The sequence below is a fragment of the Cetorhinus maximus genome, chromosome 6, assembly GCF_964194155.1.
Source record: "Cetorhinus maximus chromosome 6, sCetMax3.hap1.1, whole genome shotgun sequence".
Classification (NCBI taxonomy): Eukaryota; Metazoa; Chordata; class Chondrichthyes; order Lamniformes; family Cetorhinidae; genus Cetorhinus; species Cetorhinus maximus.
The window spans coordinates 52,414,938-52,434,245 of NC_135884.1; the positions used below are offsets into that span (position 1 = coordinate 52,414,938).

Consider the following 19,308-nt stretch of genomic DNA (forward strand, 5'->3'; position numbering starts at 1 on the left):
AACTTTAAGTATTAAGTGCAGTATTTCCCTCTGCAAGAGAAATGCTGCATTATAAAGCTGCCAGATATATTCAGCTGTTTAACTGCTAAAAGTTTGTGATTTATTGAAGTATTGGAATTGTTATATTTAGCTGCTATAAATACAGAGGAGTTCAGGATCTGTAAGCAACATAATTTCATTCAACCTTCCTATGGTGAGTACAATATGCTACAGCCTATACTTTAAGATACAATGACAAATATTATATAAATGCAACAGCATTCCATTTAATTATTTAATTGAATTACTTGGCATAGGCAAGGCACTTGTTTTGAACAGCCATTAAGGAAATGTGAGCCCTGTACTATCCAGGCATGGCAGTGTTGCCAGAATAGTCCACGAGCAGAACAGAAGGACATCACAAAATACAAGCATACAAAAATAAATGGCAGAAAAGGTCCAATTAGTCAATCAAGCCTGCCATCAACTTTCATGATGCCTGGTGCCCCATGACTAAATACTTCTTCCTCTCACAGCAACCATGTTGTCTCCTGGGATAGGCAAACAAAACCCCAGAAAATTACCCAAGACCAAAAAGGGGAAAATAATTTGGAAAATTCAATCAGCTCCTCAAGTAATTGAAACCAGTCCAGGCGATCACATTGACCATGCTAATGTAAACTGATAAATTTCTTAACTTTTACAAAATGTTTCTACATTTACATCAAATTTAAACCAATTATCTGGCATTGAGGGCCATACCTGGATATTGTGTTTTCAAAGAGAACCAGCTTATCCATATCACCAATTAGCAATAACACGGTAAGATGTGATGGCTATATGTTTAATGCACTCATTCTACATTCTTTTAGAAAATTGTTATATACTTAAAATACAAAATTAGCAGAAAAATAGCTACACACAAATGTAAAATGAACATTTTCTGTATTTTAAAAATAAAGTGCTGGGAAAGCTCAGCATCTATGGAGAGAGAAACAGAGTTAACGTTTCGAGTCCATATGACCCTTCTTCAGAACCAAAGAAGTTCTGAGGAAGAGCATTATCAGACTCGAAATGTTAACTCTGTTTCTCTCTCCACAGATGCTGCCAGATCTGCTGAGCTTTTCTAGCATTTTCTGTTTTATTGCAGATCTCCAGCATCCCCACAAAATTTTGTTTTTAAGTGTTATTCTGTGAACTTTGCCAATGAGAATTTCTACTCTCAAACATTTAGGGCCGAATTTTCCCCCCATTGTGGGGGGAATTTGAAGGACGGGCGCACACAGGTGCACTTTTGATCGGCGCCCTCGATCAGAGGCGCAGCGCCATTTTACGTGGGCGGGCCAACTAAGGCCCGCCCAGCGTGACGTCCGCACAGAAGCGCTATGCGCTCCCTGTGCAGGCAGGGGGTGAATCCCAAAATCGAGAGTGCGCTCTTTCGCGCATGCGCACGAAAGAGCGCACTCATCTCCCTGAGGCTAAGTGCTGCCTCAGGAAGATTGGCTCAAAATGTACAAATCCTAAAAATAGAAAAGTAAAATTTCCCTAACATGTCGTCTCATATGACAATGTCACATGAGTTGGGACATGTCCATAATTTCCATAACAACTTTATTAAAAGTTTTAAAACCCTACATGAAACCTCATCCCGCCCGTGGATGAGGTTTCATGATTTTTCTAGTTCACACCGGGGCTCCTGACCTGCCCACCAACCTTAAGGTTGGACGGGCAGGTATTTTAATTACATAATTGAATCTGTCAATGGCCTCAATTGGCCATTGACAGGTTGGCGGGTGCGCAGCTGATTTCGCTGTGCCCCCGCCTTCCTGAAAATTTAAATGGGGCACGGCGACGTCGGGAGTTCTGGCGAGTGGGCCCCACCCTTGCTCGCCAACACGTAAAATCCTACCCTTAGGGTTTTTCTGTTGGTTTCTTATTTATGCTTTTTAAAATTCTAATGTGCCACAAAATGTACATTACCTCATTTTCAAAACTAACAGCATAATTATAATTTGGTGCAGTTTTTGCAACAGTTTGCAGAGTTCAATGGTATACTTGTATTCATTTAGCACCAGTCTGAAATGTAACCTGCTATTTTATATTCAGAAAAATGAGAAGCGACCAACAGCAAGTCAACTGGTGAATTAAGGGCAATGCAGTTGGCTAGGTTACATGTACAAAGTAAAAGATATCAAACCACTGCACCAAACACCAACCCCGAAGGGGGATAGAAAAGGGAAGCTGAAGTATAGCCTGCTAAAGCATAGCACAGCTGGAAATACCTGACATAATCTAGGAATACCTAAAGCAGGTCACCAAAAATAATAGATTAATTATGTCCTTGTGTATTTAGGGTACAATAAGACCAACAGACAGGCTACCATATATAATGCGCCAGGCTGCAGATGCATGTGAGGAACCAACATTCAATCCATCACTGTGACATTAGCAATAATCTAAAGTCATTAAAAACTCATTGCATTGCCCTGCACAACAAACTTGAAGATATGCTCTTGGTACACAAATCTGAAGTGGTGGTGGCATTAGGTTTTTCTTGTTTACAATCAAGAATTTCCTGTTGCAAACAAAACAGGTTTACAGGGTCCTAGAAATACAAGCCTACAGCAACCCTTCAGGATAACATGTCATATGAAAGGCTATACTTTTAAATTCTCTGAAGTAGTTACTCCAAGTATGATGGTACATTGTATGTCAGCTGCTTTTATTTAAAGAAGACATGCTTGTACAGCCTTTATATTGAATCTTTTGGTGCCACTGCTGTGGTTGACAGCATCAAAAATATACTATAATTCTGTCGGTGTGCACCGTGTTGGTGTGAGGTCTTATTCTGACCTTATTTTTGTGTCATCACTAGGACTGCCTATTGCCACCTGCATAACTTTGCCCGACTTTGCCCCATGTCAGTTCGTCTGCTGCTGATACCCTCATTCAATCCTTTGTTACTTCTATACTTGACTATTCCAATGCATTCCTGGCTGGTCTCCCACTTTCTACCCTCCATAAATTTCAGATCATCCTAAACTCTGCTGCCTGTGTCTTAATTCGCAGCAAGTCCATTCCCCTATCACCACCATGCTCACTGACCTACACTGGCTCCCAGTTAAGCAACATTCTGATTCTAAAATTTTCATCCTTGTTTTCAAATCCCTTCTTGGCCTTGCCCATTTCTATCTCTATATTCTCCTGCAGCTCCACAATCCTCTTGAGAAATCTATGTTCCTCTCATTCTAGCCTCCTGTGTATTCCCGCTTACAATTGCTCCACCATTGGTGTCCATGCCTTCAGCTGTTTAGGCTCTTAGCTCTGGGATTCCCCATAAACCTCTACGATTCCCCATAATCCTGTCAGCTGGGTCTGTAAAACTCAGCCCACTGAGTATTGTGTACTAATATAGAAATAGAAACTTCAATACAAGGATCTAAATGCTATAACCTTTTCAACCAGGATCTTATATGTAACTCTGTTTAACCTTCATATCATGAAAGGGAATTAAAAGTAGAAAATTCATCATAAATGAACAATTTTCATTTTTGTGGCTGTCAGAGGAGACTGTTAACTGGATGAAGAATTTTGGGATTTTGGTCAAACTATGAATACCTGCCTAACACTGGTTCAAGATTAAGAAAATAAATCTTTATATTAAAGTCATTTTGATCTCAAACTCAAACAAAGGAAAGAACTTGCACTAAATTTATATATTGAGTCACAATGCTGTCAAGCTGAGATGACGAAACGCAGGACTGTTTTGAACTCAAATTAAGATGAGATGAAGAATAAGATTTTATTTAATTTCGGACCATTAAAAGTCACCAACGATGAAGCTTAGACTGATTCCCGTAGAATTAATTCAAATCTTGGCCCCTAAGGAGGTTAGACAAATAATTATGTGCATTTTCTTGAGAGACTGTATGGGAAATTTTGTCATTTATATATTTAAGTGTAAATATGCATTAACTTTCACTGTGCCTACACATGCTAAATGTTAAGAGCTACTTAGGGTAACACCCTCAGTAATATACAATTCATTGAACTCTATTCATCTGGTTGAAAAGGCAAAAGTGTCTTCAAGAGGTTATTGCAAGTTTGCAAAGTTCTTGACCTTTTAATGTTTTTGAGATTTGCTAGAAAATAAAGTCAGTGGCCATATTGCTTGTTACACATACAAAGTTTATAAGTTTATTTTGTTTTGGTACTGTCTGTTTAATTCAAGGTAAAATGGAGTAGCAAAGGGGGTCATGAGACCTGCTCTGAATCCTGCCTGACAACAAGCTTTATTGCTATGGGGATAGTGAGACCTAGGTTGTTTCACTGGGAATAACATGCAAGATGTTCACATCTGTTGGCAAGAGAATCTGTGATGACTGTGGGTAGACTGTTAGGGCCGGGTTTTTGCAGATTTGTAGAGACTCGGTGGACCTTTAGATCTGGAAATCCTGCTCTCATTTCCAACAGATCACATTTTTGCAGTAGGGGAAAGGGAGTGGGGCATGATTCTCAATTGAGGGAATCCTAAACTCAGTGTTGAGTCCAAATAGACCCCATTTTCATTGTAGCAAGGGTCTTAGTCCACAGCATGGAAGTTATAAATTTATGGAGGAGGTTCGTGGCAGGCGGCAGGGTGGGGAGGGGTGGGGGGCAGATAAGGCCTGTAGAATTGTAAATCTGTGAAGTTATTTAAATCTACTGCCCTTTAAAATTATATAAACAGCTTTCCTGTGTCAGTCAGAGTTTAAAAAAAATCTGTTCTAGCGCTTATGGCAGCTGTTTCTTGATATTTTACAAAGGGCTATCATTATATCATTATTAATGCATGGCTGCATTCCGCAACCTAAAATTATCCCAGCAGGAGTGGTTTTAGGTTCACAGTTTGAAAGTTCAAAGAGATTATTAAAGGTTGGCTGTCTTGGATGTTGGGTTATGAATACAAATCTGTTTGTTTTTATAAGGTATTAAGAACTACAGTGATTTAAATGTTCTGAATGGGCTTCAATGAGTGGGAGTATTTTTAACTAGAGTAAAGGCTGTAATAGATAATTAGACCTTTGTTTGATTTCATCTAAGCATATCTCCTGTGATCTGCCCATGGTGGATACTGGATGAGTTGGCATGGAGGGTGTAAGGGCATGGGCTAGCATTAAATTGGCATATGGACTATAAGGGACCACATGGTGGGTGGGGGCATGGGTTGGCATGGACAGTGCATGGAAGTTGCTGGGGACGTGAGGGGTGAAGGTTAGAGGGCTGAATATTAAACAAAACAACTGGGACAAAGTCCAGAGAAGTGAGGCAGGCTTTTAAGACAATTCGCCTTGGCACTCAGCAGCCCCTGTGTCCGCCTTCAATTTGCCACTTGGGACAGCGGGCTGGACTCCATCTGAAAATCGGGTTTGATGGGGCACTTTTTCCTGAAGTGGATGAAGTGAGTTGGGAAGTTTCCTGACTTGTGCTATCTGCCTTGGGAGCGAAAATTCTGCATTTAGTTTCCAAATCTCATGGGGAGGTGTTAGGAATGTCAGGTTTTATAAATGGCTATATTTTAAACTATCTATTTAATTTGAAGATAAAAGTGAGATGGGGGTTTTAGAAGATTATTAATGAACATTTGTGCCTGGATACAAGGCCCAGCAACTACAGACCAATCATTTTAATCTTGGTGGTGGGGAAGCTTTTACAAACCATAACTTGTGACAATATTAACAGTCACTTGGACAGATGCAGGTTCATTAAGGAAAATCAGCATGGATTTGTTAAGGACAAATCATTTTAACTAACCTGCTTTAGCTTTTTGATGAGGCAACAGAGAGCATTGATAATGGTAATGCTGCTAATGTGATGTACGTGGACTTCCAAAAGGCACTTGATAAAGTTCCTCCCAACAGACTTGTGAGCAAAGTTAGAGCTCATGGATTAAAAGGGGCAGCAGTGACATGAATACAAAATTGTATGAGTGACAGGAAAGAGAGTGGTGGTGATTGGTTGCTTTTCAGACAGGAGTAAGGTTTATAAACGAGTTCCCCAGGGAACAGTGTTAAGACCTGGCTCTTCCTGATATATTAATCACCTAGACCTTGATGTGTGAGAGAGAGGTGAAAGGGCATCGACCTGAAATATATGCTTGTCACTCGTCATGTTCAGTCTGCTCTGAGTGGGTGTCTTAAACTCCCGCGTATCTTCTTGGCAATATGGTCTATGTTGCTGCTTTTTCCCATATTCTGACTTATAAGGCAAGTATAAACATGTATTTCTGAGCTGAAAAATTGAGGCCGATTCCAAATGCAAGTATAGCTCTAAATGTACAGTTATTATCCTGAAAAATGTGGGGCCAACCTAGGCGCCAAATATAGGCCAAACATGCATTTGCCGCCAATAAAATGGGTTTGTTTTACACATCAGGTCAACTCATACGCTGCGACCTACAGTATTTCACATCAATAAGACAATATGTTTTATTTTGCAACATGATTGTGGCGACAGCAAATTGTTCTTCCTCAGTGTCTTTATTAAAGTTGCACACTTAATCAATTGTTCCTGCAAACATTTCATGGTATGCAATATAATTTACATTTACAGTCAATATAGATTGGCAATATTTCTAAAATGGGGAGACATGTAAAACAAGTCCTAGACCTGCTATTCTTCATTTTATAAAATTGCATTATGTCAAGATGTTCCTGAGTGTATGCACAGTACTGTCAGCTTCTTGCACAGAAATTACAACATGAAAAGAGGCAATTAGTCCATATTTGTCTTCATACACATAACGTCATGTACTTGCTCGGTTCCAGTATCCTAGTATCACTTTTCCCATCAACTGCCAACCAAATCGATTTCTAAATATTAACACAATCTCTGCTTCCATAGCAAATTCAAGTCCTAAATATTGTAAATTCAATATTATCTTTATGCTCCTTGTTTTAGACCTCTACTTTATCAAATCACCTCATAAACACTTGTGCAGGAGCTAAACGCTGTGATTGATTGAACATCTTCCTAAAGCCTGATTCTGGCTTTTGGTGCATATATTTATAATGTTTATCTCTGACAGTTTTACCTGGATATGTAATTGGTAACATCAACATGGAGTTAGTGGTGGTGAAACTGATCTTCAGACACAGCACAAAACCGCACCAACAAATCAGCAGCCTGCCTAATTGTACCCTGCCTGATGGGGTTGAGTGAAAAACAGATTGCCAATTCGTTTATTGCCTGTTTTAAACTTTTGCAAAAACAAATTCTCCCTCAAATGTTTTAACATAGAGAAATATTTCAAACTAAGGCAGGCCTCCTACCCACTGCCAGAAAAGTGCCAGTAAGAGATAATGATAAAATATTTGGATCTTATATGGCTGCACTGGGCTATTATTGCAAACTGACCGACAGAATTCCATTCTGAAGTTCCAAGAAAAGCAAGAATGCACTTGGATGTGTGCTGCTCCATGTGATTACTGATAAGCAGTTGCACTGTGGAGCAAATCACAAAATTGAAGATGTCAGCTGCTTCTTGATACAGTGGGCTGAATTTTCCCCCCATTGGAGGGGGGTTGTGCGGGGGTGGGCGGGAGTGAGCACGAACCTGATCGGCGCCCTTGATCGGGTCCGCGCTGTCATTTTATGTAGGCAGGCCAATTAAGGCCCGCCCAGCATGATGCTCCCTTGGAAGTGCTGAGTGGTCCCTGTGCGGGCGTTCTCTGAGTTGGGGCCTGCACTCTTTTGCGCATGTGTGCGAAAGAGCGCAGAAATCTCCCTGAGGCACCTCTGTACCTCAGGGAGATTAGTTTAAGGTTTTAAAATTTAAATAAAGGAAAAAAAACTTTAAAAACATGTCCCCTCATGTGACAGTGCCATATGAACTGGGACATGTCAATGAATTTTTAAACTAATTTTTATTGAATTTTAAAACACTTCATGAAACCTCATCCCGTCCGTGGATGAGGTTTCATGAAAAATGTGAAGGCCGCCTGGGCTCTCCGCCTGCCCATCAACCTTAAGGTTGGACGGGCAGCTCATTTCACTGTTTTAATTAGTTTTTAACAGGCCTTTGACATTTTTTTTCTCTATTTGTAGGTTAAAAGGTGGAATCCGGGATCTAGTTTCATTTTTGAGTAGAGACAGCGGGTCCAAAGCTCTGTTTGTATATCTGCATTTCTAATGAGATTTTTACGATTCTTGAAGGAGAGTTAAAGCCAACAGAGTAGAGAAAAAAACTGTGCTGTTGCCTCACAACAGGGGTCCAGAGAGGGAGGCTCCCCCCTGCCCAAACACACACACACACACACCAAGAAACCAAAAGTTGTTTGACTTCACTTGGCCATTATACTGTAAGTTGAAGGGAACAGCTTAAGTCTCTCTCTAGCTGACATACTAGCAGACTGCTGAGGGAATCTTAGATGAGTTGCTCTAGTGTTAAAGTAACAGTGAATGTCAAGCGAGTTCTGGATCTCAAGGGAGATACCAAGTTGTTAGCAGTCTGTTGGGAGAGGGAACTGCAGAGAGAGTAGGTTTCCCAAAATAACCGAAAGGTCCCAAAGCCAAGGAGTGAGACAGGAAGGAAGGGTCCCAAGGAGACATTCTAGTCAAAGGAGGAACAGGAATCTAGAAAAGGTCCTGTTCTGAGGAAGTGAAAGTATGGAGCAGGGAGGAAGGCTCCAAGCTCAAGCTTACTGGGAGAAAGCTGCAGGATGCAGGTTTAAAGCAATATAGGCTTGGGAGAAGCCGTAAGTTTCAAAGAAACAGCTGAAGGTCTGTAACTCTTTACTATGGGCATGTGAAGAGGTGGTGTTCTGTTGGCATGGCTGAGTCAGAGAGAGAGTGTGTGGAAGAAAGCTTGAATGCACGTGACAATCCAGGGGAGAGGAACACCGGAAGGCAAGTTTGAAGCCCTCGGGGGAACCCTTGTGGAAGGCGTCTGAGAGAAAACGCTAGTTTGGGAGAAGATTCCAAAGTGAATTCTTCAAGAGTGGGGATTGGAAACCTTCGTGTGAAAGGTGGAGTTTAGTGAGACCAGTTGGCTCACAGTGTGACAAGTATCTGGGGGGAGTTGATGAGAGATCCATAGCATCTGGTTGGGATGGCATCTGTCACTTCGTTTCAGAATGTGGTGTGTGTTTTTTATTCATTCATGGGATATGGGCTTTGCTGGCTGGGCCAATATTTATTGCCCATCTCTAGGTGCTCTTGAGAAGGTGGTGGTAAGCTGCCTTCTTGAACCGCTGCAGTCCATGTGGTATAGGTACATGTGCTGTTAGGAAGGGAGTTCCAGGATTTTGATCCAGTGACAGTGAAGGAACGGCAATATATTTCCAAGTCAGGATGGTGAGTGACTTGGAGGGGAATTTCCAGGTGGTGGTGTTTCCATCTATCTGTTGCCCTTGTCCTTCTAGATGGTAATGGTCGTGGGTTTGGAAGGTGCTGTTGAAGGAGCCTTGGTGAATTCCTGCAGTGCATCTTGAAGATGGTACACACTGCTCTTACTGTGCGTCGGTGGTGGAGGGAGTGAATGTTTGTGGATGTGGTGCCAATCAAGCGGGCTGCTTTGTCCTGGACGGTGTCCAGCTTCTTGAATGTTGTGGGAGCTGCACTCATCCAGGCAAGTGGGGAGTATTCCATTACACTCCTGACTTGCGCCTTGCAGATGGTGGACAGGCTTTGGGGAGTCAAGAGGTGGGTTACTTGTCGCACAATTCTTAGCCTCTGACCTGCTCTTGTAGCCATAGTGTTCATACGGCTAGTCCAGTTCAGTTTCTGGTCAATGGTAAACTCCAGCATGTTGATAGTGGGGGATTCAGTGATGGTAATGGCACTGGACATCAAGGGGCGATGGTTGGATTCTCTCTTGTTCGAGATGGTCATTGCCTGACACTTGTGTGGTGCAAATCTTACTTGCCACTTGTCAGCCCAAGCCTGGATATTGTCCAGGTCTTGCTGCATTTGGACATGGACTGATTCAGTATCTGAGGAGTCACAAATGGTACTGAACATTGTGCAATCCTCAGCAAACACCACCACTTCTGACCTTATGATGGAGGGACGGTCATTGATGAAGCAGCTGATGATGGTTGGGCTGAGGACACTACCCTGAGGAACTCCTGGGGTGATGTCCTGGAGCTGAGATGACTGATCTCCAACAACCACAGCCATCTTACTTTGTGCTAGGTTTGACTCCAACCAATGGAGAGTTTTCCCCCTAATTCCCATTGACTCCAGTTTTGCTAGGGCTCCTCGATGCCACACTCTGTCAAATGAGGCCTTGATGTCAAGGGCAGTCACTCTCACCTCACCTTGAGGATTCAGCTCTCTTGTCCATGTTTGAACCAAGGCTGCAATGAGGTCAGGAACTGAGTGGCCCTGGCAGAACACAAACTGGGCGTCAGTGAGCAGGTTATTGCTTAGCAAGTGCCACTTAATAGCATTGTTGATGACCCCTTCCATTAGTTTGCTGATGATGGAGAGTAGACTGATGGGGCAGTAATTGGCCGCCTTGGATTTGCTCTACTTTGTGTGTGCAGGACACACCTGAGCAATTTTCCACATAGCCGGGTAGGTGCCAGTGTTGTAGCTGTACTGGAATAGCTTGGCTAAGGGCACAAGTTCTGGAGCACAAGTCTTCAGTGCTATTGCCAGAATATTGTCAGGGCCCATAGCCTTTGCAGTGCCCAGTGTCTTCAACCATTTCTAGATATCATGTGGAGTGAATCGAATTGACTGAAGACTGGTATCTGTGATGCTGGGGACCTCCGGAGGAGGTTGAGATGGATCATCCACTTGGCACTTCTGGCTGAAGATTGTAGCAAATGCTTCAGCCTTATCTTTTGCACTGATGTGCTGGGCTCCTCTAACAATTAGGATGGGGATATTTGTGGAGCCTCCTCCTCCAGTGAATTGTTTAATTGTCCATCACCATTCACGGCTGGATGTGGCTGGACTGCAGAGCTTAGATCTGATCCATTGGTTGTGGGATCACTTAGCTCTGTCTATCACTTGCTGCTTATGCTGTTTGGCATGCAAGTAATCCTGTGTTATAGCTTCACCAGGTTGACACCTCATTTTTAGGAATGCCTGGTGCTGCTCCTGCCATGCCCTCCTGCACTCTTCATTGAACGGGATTGATCCCCTGGTTTGATGATAATGGTAGAGTGGGGGATATGCCAGGCCATGAGGTTACAGATTGTGTTTGAGTACAATTCTGCTGCTGCTGATGGCCCACAGCGCCTCATGGATGCCCAATTTTGAGTTCCTAGATCTGTTAGAAATCTATCCCATTTAGCACAGTGTTAGTGCCACACAACACGATGGAGGATATCCTCAATGTGAAGGCAGTACTTCGTCTCCACAACGATGGTGTGGTGGTCACTCCTACCGATACTGTCATGGACAGATGCATCTGTGGCAGGCAGTTTGGTGAGGATGAGGTCAAGTATGTTTTTCCCTCTTGTTGGTTCCCTCACCACCTGTAGCAGACCCAGTCTAGCAGCTATGTTATTTAGGACTCGGCCAGCTTGGTCAGTAGTGGTGCTACCTAGCCATTCTTGGTGGTGGACATTGAAGTCCCCCACCCAGAGTACATTCTGTGCCCTTGCCACCTTCAAGTGTTATAATACAGGACTACTTGCGTGCCAAACAGCATAAGCGCTGTTCAACATGGAGGAGCACTGATTCATCAGCTGAGGGAGGGTGGAACATGGTAATCAGCAGGAGGTTTCCTTGCCCATGTTTGATCTGATGCCATGAGACTTCATGGGGTCTGGAGTCAAGTTGAGGACTCCCAGTGCAACTCCCTCCCGGCTGTATACCACTGTGCCGCCACCTCTGCTGGGTCTGTCCTGTTGGTGGGACAGGACATACCCAGGGATGGTGATGGTGGTGTCTGGGACATTATCTGTAAGGTATGATTCCGTGAGGATGACTATGTCAGGCTGTTGCTTGACTAGTCTGTGAGACAGCTCTCTACTAGCCCCCAGACGTTAGTAAGGAGCACTTTGCAGGGTCGACAGGGCTGAGATTGCTGTTGTCGTTTCCAGTGCCTAGGTCAATGCCAGGTGGTCTGTCTGGTTTCATTCCTTTTTTGAGACTTTGTAGTGGTTTGTTAGTGGCGTGCCAGACAATTTCTGAGAGCATTTAAGAGTCAACGACATTGTGGGTCTGGAGTCACATGTAGACCAGACCAGGTAAGGACAGCAGATTTCCTTCCCGAAAGGGCATTAAACCAAATGGGTTTTTACAACAATCGACAATGGTTCCATGGTCATCTTCATTTAATTCCATATTTTTATCTGCTGTGTCGGGATTCGAACCCGGATCCCCAGAGCATTACCCTGGGTCTCTGGATTACTAGTCCAGAGAATACCATTACGACATTGCCTCCCTCACAGGTCACCTACTGGTTTACATGGACTGTGTACTTAGTGTGAACATTGGAGTATAAGAAAGCTTTTGTAACTTGTGTTATCCTTAGAAATCTGTATATATCTGTGAAGGTATAGTTGTGGGTGAAGGAGTATTGTAATATGGTTCATCTTTTCTTGTTTAATAAATGTTTTATTCTTCTGTTAAAAGTTCATCAGCTGACTCCTGTCACTCTGTTCAGTAGCCTCTCTCCACGGATCTAAACAAAAAAATAAAAGTTGGGATCCATCAAGCCAGGTTCCACCCTGGGATTTGGCTTGTTTAGGAGTAACATCAGCTGGGCTCATAACAGAAGTCAGAATTTCTTTAGTTTAACTAACCTGAAGGGATAGGTATTTATTCATTCTGTTGCTGACTTGCTATATATCAAAATGCCTCATCAACTCAAATGCATAGAATTGGCTATGAACACAGCCACAAATCCATCAGCTGGATAGTTGTTGCTTTTCTGGGATTAAGCTAACCACTGATTCTTCTACTTTCTCACTTTTTGCACTGTTTTGTGCAGAATTTGAACTTAGCCTTACTTTAAAAGTTTGACAATATTAAATATTGTCAAAATGAATACTAACTTTGAGATTAACTGCAAATGGCACCTTCATATTTAAGCTTATTTTTAATTTCACATTTCCCTGCTAAACTAGAGAAGTATCATCTAAACTCAAGTTCCATTTGCCTCAGTCTCATATGACTCACTCATAGGGCCCACTCTGCATACAATAAGCATTCATGGATTCAATGACACAATTGCTCAAAGAAGTCTGAGATTTTTCTTACCACTTTACATCAAAGCTACTTTTTGTGGATAGTCTTATTTTGATAGCTTGTCTTGTTTGCTCATCAAATATTGTGACTTGAATTTCAAATATTGTTAAAACCTATTCTTGCTTTGCAAAAATATCATTGAATCCGTCGCACATGGTATTATTCCCACTGAAGTGATGCATAGCTGGTCTGGTTGTTCTTTCTTCCCAGGATGAAGTTCTATTTATTTAAAACATACCTATAAACAAAATATTGCCTATGCTAATATGGGACAGCATATTAGACTACCATTAAATTGGGCAACTGAATTGCTGTGACCAGGTGGAGAATTTTCTCCCATTCTGGGGGGCTGAGTGGGAACGGGAGCGGGAGCAGGCGCAGGTGGGTGCGCAGCCGATCGCCGCCCGCGATTGGCTGCATGCCGCCATTTTACGTGGGCAGGCCAATTAAGGCCCACCCAGCATGACACGCTCCCTGTATGGGTGGGGGCAGTAGGCTGAGCCGGGGCCTGCGCTCACGCAAAAGAGCGCTGAAATCTCCGAGGCACGGATCTGCCTCAGGGAGTTTAATTACATTTTGAAAAATTTAAGTAAAGAGAAAAAAATATCAGACATGTCCCCTCATGTGACAGTGTCACATGAGCTGAGACATGTCAATGAATTTTAATAAAGACATTTATTTGAATTATAAATCTTTCATGAAACCTCATCCTGTCCGTGGATGAGGTTTCATGGTAAATGTGAAGGCCGCCTGGGCTCTTCGCCTGCCCGCCAACCTTAAGGTTGGATGGGCAGCCCCGTTAATTGTTTTAATTAGTTTTTGAAAGGCCTTAATAGGCCTTTGACAGTTCGACGGGCGCGCAGCCAACTCCGGTGTGCGCCTGCCGACCTGAAGATCTGAATGACCCGCGGTGACGTCGGGACGCACGTCTGGTGTCACGGCGCATCATTTTACACGTCGGCGAGCTCACTGACCTGAAGATTCCGGCCCAGGTTTCTGTTTGCGATTTTTCTCACAGTTTTGCAGCTTAAACAAAAACTTAAAAAGTCTGAAACATGGAGTGGATCAGTCAACAACTAATGAGAGAACAACTGACCTCTCAGGCACTTCACTGGAGTTCTGGGTTCTGAACAAGGGTAAACGACTATCAAAATGTCGACTTTTCTCAATGGATGTTGTGCGTTTCCAGATTGTTCTGCTTTTGTTTCAGATTTACTGTATGCTTTTAGTTTCCATAGGTTCTGATCTCATCTGGACGATGAAAGCTAAATACTCACCAGTGACTGAGAATTCCAAGAATTGTGCAACAGGCCACTCTCACATGATGCCCAGTGATATAGTGATACCAGAAGAGCCCTCCCTACCAACAAATTTTGACATCATTTGCATTCAACCATGTTCATTTGCACTTATCTGACATCAATTGTGCTCAAAAGCAGTCATTGAGCTATCATTTGACATTGCAAGTAATGTAACTAACATCAATGTCATCAACTTCCACAAACAGCGGTGTTCAGACATCTGATTAGCAACATCACTTAAGTATTCAGATATGAAAAACGATCAAAGTTTATTTTCCAAATTTCTGAATTTTAAGGACTTCAAAAATCCTAAATCTGAGCTAACTTTAGGAAAAGCTGACTCTGCTTGAACATATGTTTTAATAATCTAGTTTTATGTTTTTCTTCATAACCTGAAACCTGCACAGCCCCCACGCCACTCCCACCCTTCCCAAAATCGCACCAGTTTTCTCCTCCACCACCCCATAGAAGAAATTCTCTTCCATAACAACCCCGCCGGCAGAGAATTTTCTCCCTCACACCCCCCCGCGCCCCCCAACCCCCACCCCGGAGCAATTCTCTTCCGCCCTTGAACAACGCCATCTCCCTCAGATTGCAGATGTTCTCTTCCCCTCTCTCTCCCCCTCCCTGTCTTTCCCCTTCCCCCATTCTTCTCTATTTCTCCCTGCTTTCCTCTCCCCCTTTCCCTCTCACCCTCTCTCCCTCTCCTTCCTCACCCTCTCTCTCACCCCCTTCCCTCATACTCTCTCTCCTCCCCTCACACTCTCTCTCTATCCTTCGCATCTCCTCCCTCTCTCTTTCTCCCCTTCCCCTTTCCTCCCTCTCTCCCCCTCCCCTCTCCCTTTCTCTCTCTCCCCTTCCCCTCTCCTCCCTCTCTCTCTTCTTCTCCCCTCTCTTTCCTCACTCTCTCTCCCCCTCCCCTCTCCTCCCTCACTCTCTCCTCCCTCGCTCTCTCTTCCCCTCCTCTCACTTCCCTCTCTCTATCTCTCCCCCTCTCTTTTCCCCCTCTCTATCTCTCCCTCACCACCCCCCCGCTCTCTCTCTCGCTCCACTCTCTTCCCTCTCTCTCCCCCTCCCCTCTCCTCTCCTCCGTCTCACTCTCTCTTCCTCCCCCTCTCTCTCCCCTCACCCCTCAGACCTATTACCCTCTCTTTTTCCTCATTTCCCCCTCATCCCTCTCTCTCTCCCTCTTTCCTCTCTCTCTCTCCCAGCTCCCCTCTCCTCCCTCTCTCTCTACCCCTCCCTTCTCCTCCCTTTGTCCCACCTCCACCCCTTTCCACCCTCCCATTCTCTACCCCACTCTCTCCCCCTTCCTGTCTTCCCCTCCCCTCCCTCTCTGTCTCCCCACCCTCTCTCTCTCACCTCCCTCTCTCTTTATCCCCTTCCTCTCCCTCTCATTTCCCCTCCCCTCCCTCTCTGTCTCTCTGCCTCCCCTCTCTCCACCCTTCTACCCGCTCTTCCCTCCTATCTCCTCCCTCTCTCTCCCTCTCCCCTCTCTTCCCTCTCTCTCCCCCTCCCCTCTCCTCTCCTCCCTCTCTCTCCACCTCCCCTCTCCCATCACACTCTGTCTCTCCCCCTCCCCTTCCCTCTCTTTCTCTCTCCCCCTCCCTCTTCCCTCTCCCCCTCCTCCACCGTCACCCAGCCACCGTACCGGAGCTCAGTTTGCCACTCCAGCTAGTACTGTAGCTGACAGTGAGGCCGGCCCTGATGCAGTTTTACAGCTGGCGTGGGAGCACCGATGGTGTCGGCAATGAGGTAAGTATGGGGGGTGGGGGGGGGGGGCTGGGGGAGGTGATGTTAGTGGCATTGGAGAGAGTTGTTGGATGGATGGAGTTTCCAAGTCCAGGGCCTGGAGTTCAGCGGCAAGAGTGGGGCCCAAGGCTCGGAGGCTGGAAGGAGAATAGAGGGCATGGGTTTGAAGATTGGTGGGGAGAGAGGTGAGTGGTAAGACCCTGAGACTGAATGGGGTGGGGGTGAGGGGTTGTTAGGAGCATATTGCAAGTATAGGCCCGGAGACCCTGTGTGCTATCAAGCATGTATTGTATAGTGGAGAGACTTTTTTGGACGATGAAAAAACAAATAAATTCTGGTATTATTTACATGTTTAATTTCCTTGTATTTTTCAATGCAGATTGCTGAGTCCATTGGATAGCTTTGAGCACACGGGATAGCTTTGAGTGTCTTAGATAGCTTTGAGTGCACTCGATGCCTTCGGGTGCCATTGGCAGCAAGTCATCTGTCTATGTATTTGGTGTGGGAATGTTGGGTGGCATATTATAGCATGGCAGGGAAACTAAAAGCTAAGAGGCAATAATTAATGATTTTATCAGATAACTGACCAAAAGTTTCTTTACTTACCCTCCTCAGCTGAATATACAATGATTACTGGGCTGTAAGGGCCTTCGCCTTTGTTATTGTACACTCCAACTTTTACTTCGTAGGGAGAGAATGGTGGCACGCTTTCATTTCTAAACACGTATCTTGATGCATCTGCTGAGGTTACTGCTGCCTTCATCCAACTTGTTGTTTCAAGCAGTCGAAAGGCAACAACATATCCAAAGCCTTCACCATTTTGTAACTCTTCAGGCACAGGCTGAAAAGCAAAGACAAAAGAGTTACATAAAAGAAACAGCAACAAACTACATTTGTATTGCACATGTGCAATAATGAAACATCACAAGTTGTTTCATATAGAATCTGAAAGAAACTGGAGGTGACTTTTTTTGTTCATGGGATGTGGGCGTCACTGGCTAGGCCAATCCTTAATTGCCCTCGGGAAAATGATAGTGAGCTGCCTTCTTGATCCGCTGCAGTCCCTGTGGTGTAGGTACACCCACAGTGCTGTTAGGGAGGGAGTTGCAGGATTTTGACCCAGTGACAGTGAAGGAACGGCGATATATTTCCAAGTCAGGATGGTGAGAGGCTCAGGGGGGCATCTGCTGCCCTTGTCCTTCTAGATGGTAGTTGTCGTGGGTTTGGAAGTTGCTGTCCAAGGAGCCTTGGTGGGTTTCTGCAGTGCATCTTGTAGATGGTATACACTGCTGCTACTGTGCGTCGATGGTGGAGGGAGTGAATGTTTGTGTAAGGCGTGCTAATCAAGTAGGCTGCTTTGACCTGGATGTTGTCAAACTTCTTGAGTGTTGTTGGAGCTGCACTCATCCAGGCAAGTAGAGAGTGTTCCATCACACTCCTGACTTGTGCCTTGTAGATGGTGGACAGCGTTTGGCAAGTCAGGTGGTGAGTTACTCAGTGCAGGATTCCTAGCCTTTGACCTGCTCTTGTAGTCACAGTATTTATATGGCTAGACCAGTTCAGTTCCTGGTCAATGGTAACCCCCATGATGTTGATAGTGGAGGATTCAGCGATAGTAATGCTATTGAAAGTCAAGGGGCGATGGTTAGATTAATTCTTGTTGGAGATGATCATTGCCTGGCAATTGTGTGGCACAAATGTTAGTTGCCACTTGTCAGCCCAAGCCTACATATTGTCCAGGTCTTGCTGCATTTGGACGTGGGCTGCTTCAGTACCTGAGGTATTGTGAATGGTGCTGGGCATTGTGCAATCATCAGTGAACGTCCCCACTCCTGACCTTATGATGGAAGGAAGGTCATTGATGAAGGAGCTGAAGATGGTTGGGCTGATGACATTACCCTGACGAACTCCTGCAGTGATGTCCTGGAACTGAGATGATTAACCTTCAGCAACCACAACCATCTTCCTTTGTGCTAAGTATAACTCCAACCAGTGGGGAGTTTTCCCCCTGATTCCCATTGACTCCAGTTTTGCTAGGGTTCCTTGATGCCACACTTGGTCAAATGATGCCTTGAGATCAGGGGCAGTCGCTCTCCCGTCACCTCTGGAGTTTAGCTCTTTTGTCCATGTTTGGACCAAGGTTGTAATGAGACTGAATACATGATCACAACTACGGAATGTTCTGTTGTGACCTGAGACTAATAATTTCCCAGAGGCACAGAATTCCTCATGCCTGCCTTACATTTTTCAAACATTTTGTATGGGGCACCAGAATGATCCTGCACCATTTTGCAACCAGTAGACTGATCAATACAAGAGCAAAGCCTTTACAAAAGATTTGCAGATCTGCAGGCTATTTTTTTTAAAACCAGTTTCAGCCCAAACACCAAGCTGTGGAATAAAAAACAGGTTCAAAAATATTTCTGGTAATCTTCCTGGTGGATTTACTTTATCTAAACTTTGCCGCATTGATTAACTCAGGATCCTGAAATAACACTATCTCAGCTGGCACACTATACAAGCGATCCAACACTCTGAAATGAAATGGAAGAGCGAAAGTCATGGCCACAATACTCTCCAAGTTATCAAACTCATCTGTGCTACAGCCAGAAGCACCAAGTGAGAGAAAGGTTCTTCTCAACAGAGAGTCATGGAGAATCAGGGCTAAGACGCACTATGGGATACTTGTACATCTCAATGTTAGCATGCCCGCTGCTGAGTCAGAGTTTATGGGCTCAAACCTTACCTCAAACCTCGAGCATATAAATCTAGGCTGATACTTGGTGGCTCTCTTTTGGATGAAATGTTATGTTGAAGCCATTTGCTTGTTCAGTTCAGTAAAAAAGATCCCAATGCAAGTCTTAGAAGACAAGCAGTGAGTTATCCTGGTGTTCTTGCCAACATTCCTCTCTCAACCAACATGACTAAATAGTTCAATTAGGCATTCACCTCTTGCTCTTTGAGGGAACATACTGTGCCCTAAGTGACTGCTGCAACTACCTACATAACCACAATGACCACATTTCGACAATATTTCATTGGCTGTGAAGCAGTTTGAAATGTCCTGGTGACATGAAATTCATTTTAT

The 19,308-nt window shown here is 44.2% G+C and overlaps 1 protein-coding gene across 4 annotated transcripts in view; it reads right to left on the reverse strand.

Annotated features, from left to right (window-relative positions):
* LOC144681763 (contactin-4-like) overlaps nucleotides 1–19,308 on the reverse strand; it is a 1,677,954-nt gene that overhangs the window by 163,402 nt on the left and 1,495,244 nt on the right. For all 4 annotated transcript variants that reach the window (XM_078543733.1, XM_078543732.1, XM_078543731.1 and 1 more), the window contains exon 18: nucleotides 16,827–17,061. In XM_078543733.1, the coding sequence (XP_078399859.1) occupies nucleotides 16,827–17,061 (235 nt within the window). The remainder of the gene's footprint in view (nucleotides 1–16,826; nucleotides 17,062–19,308) is intronic.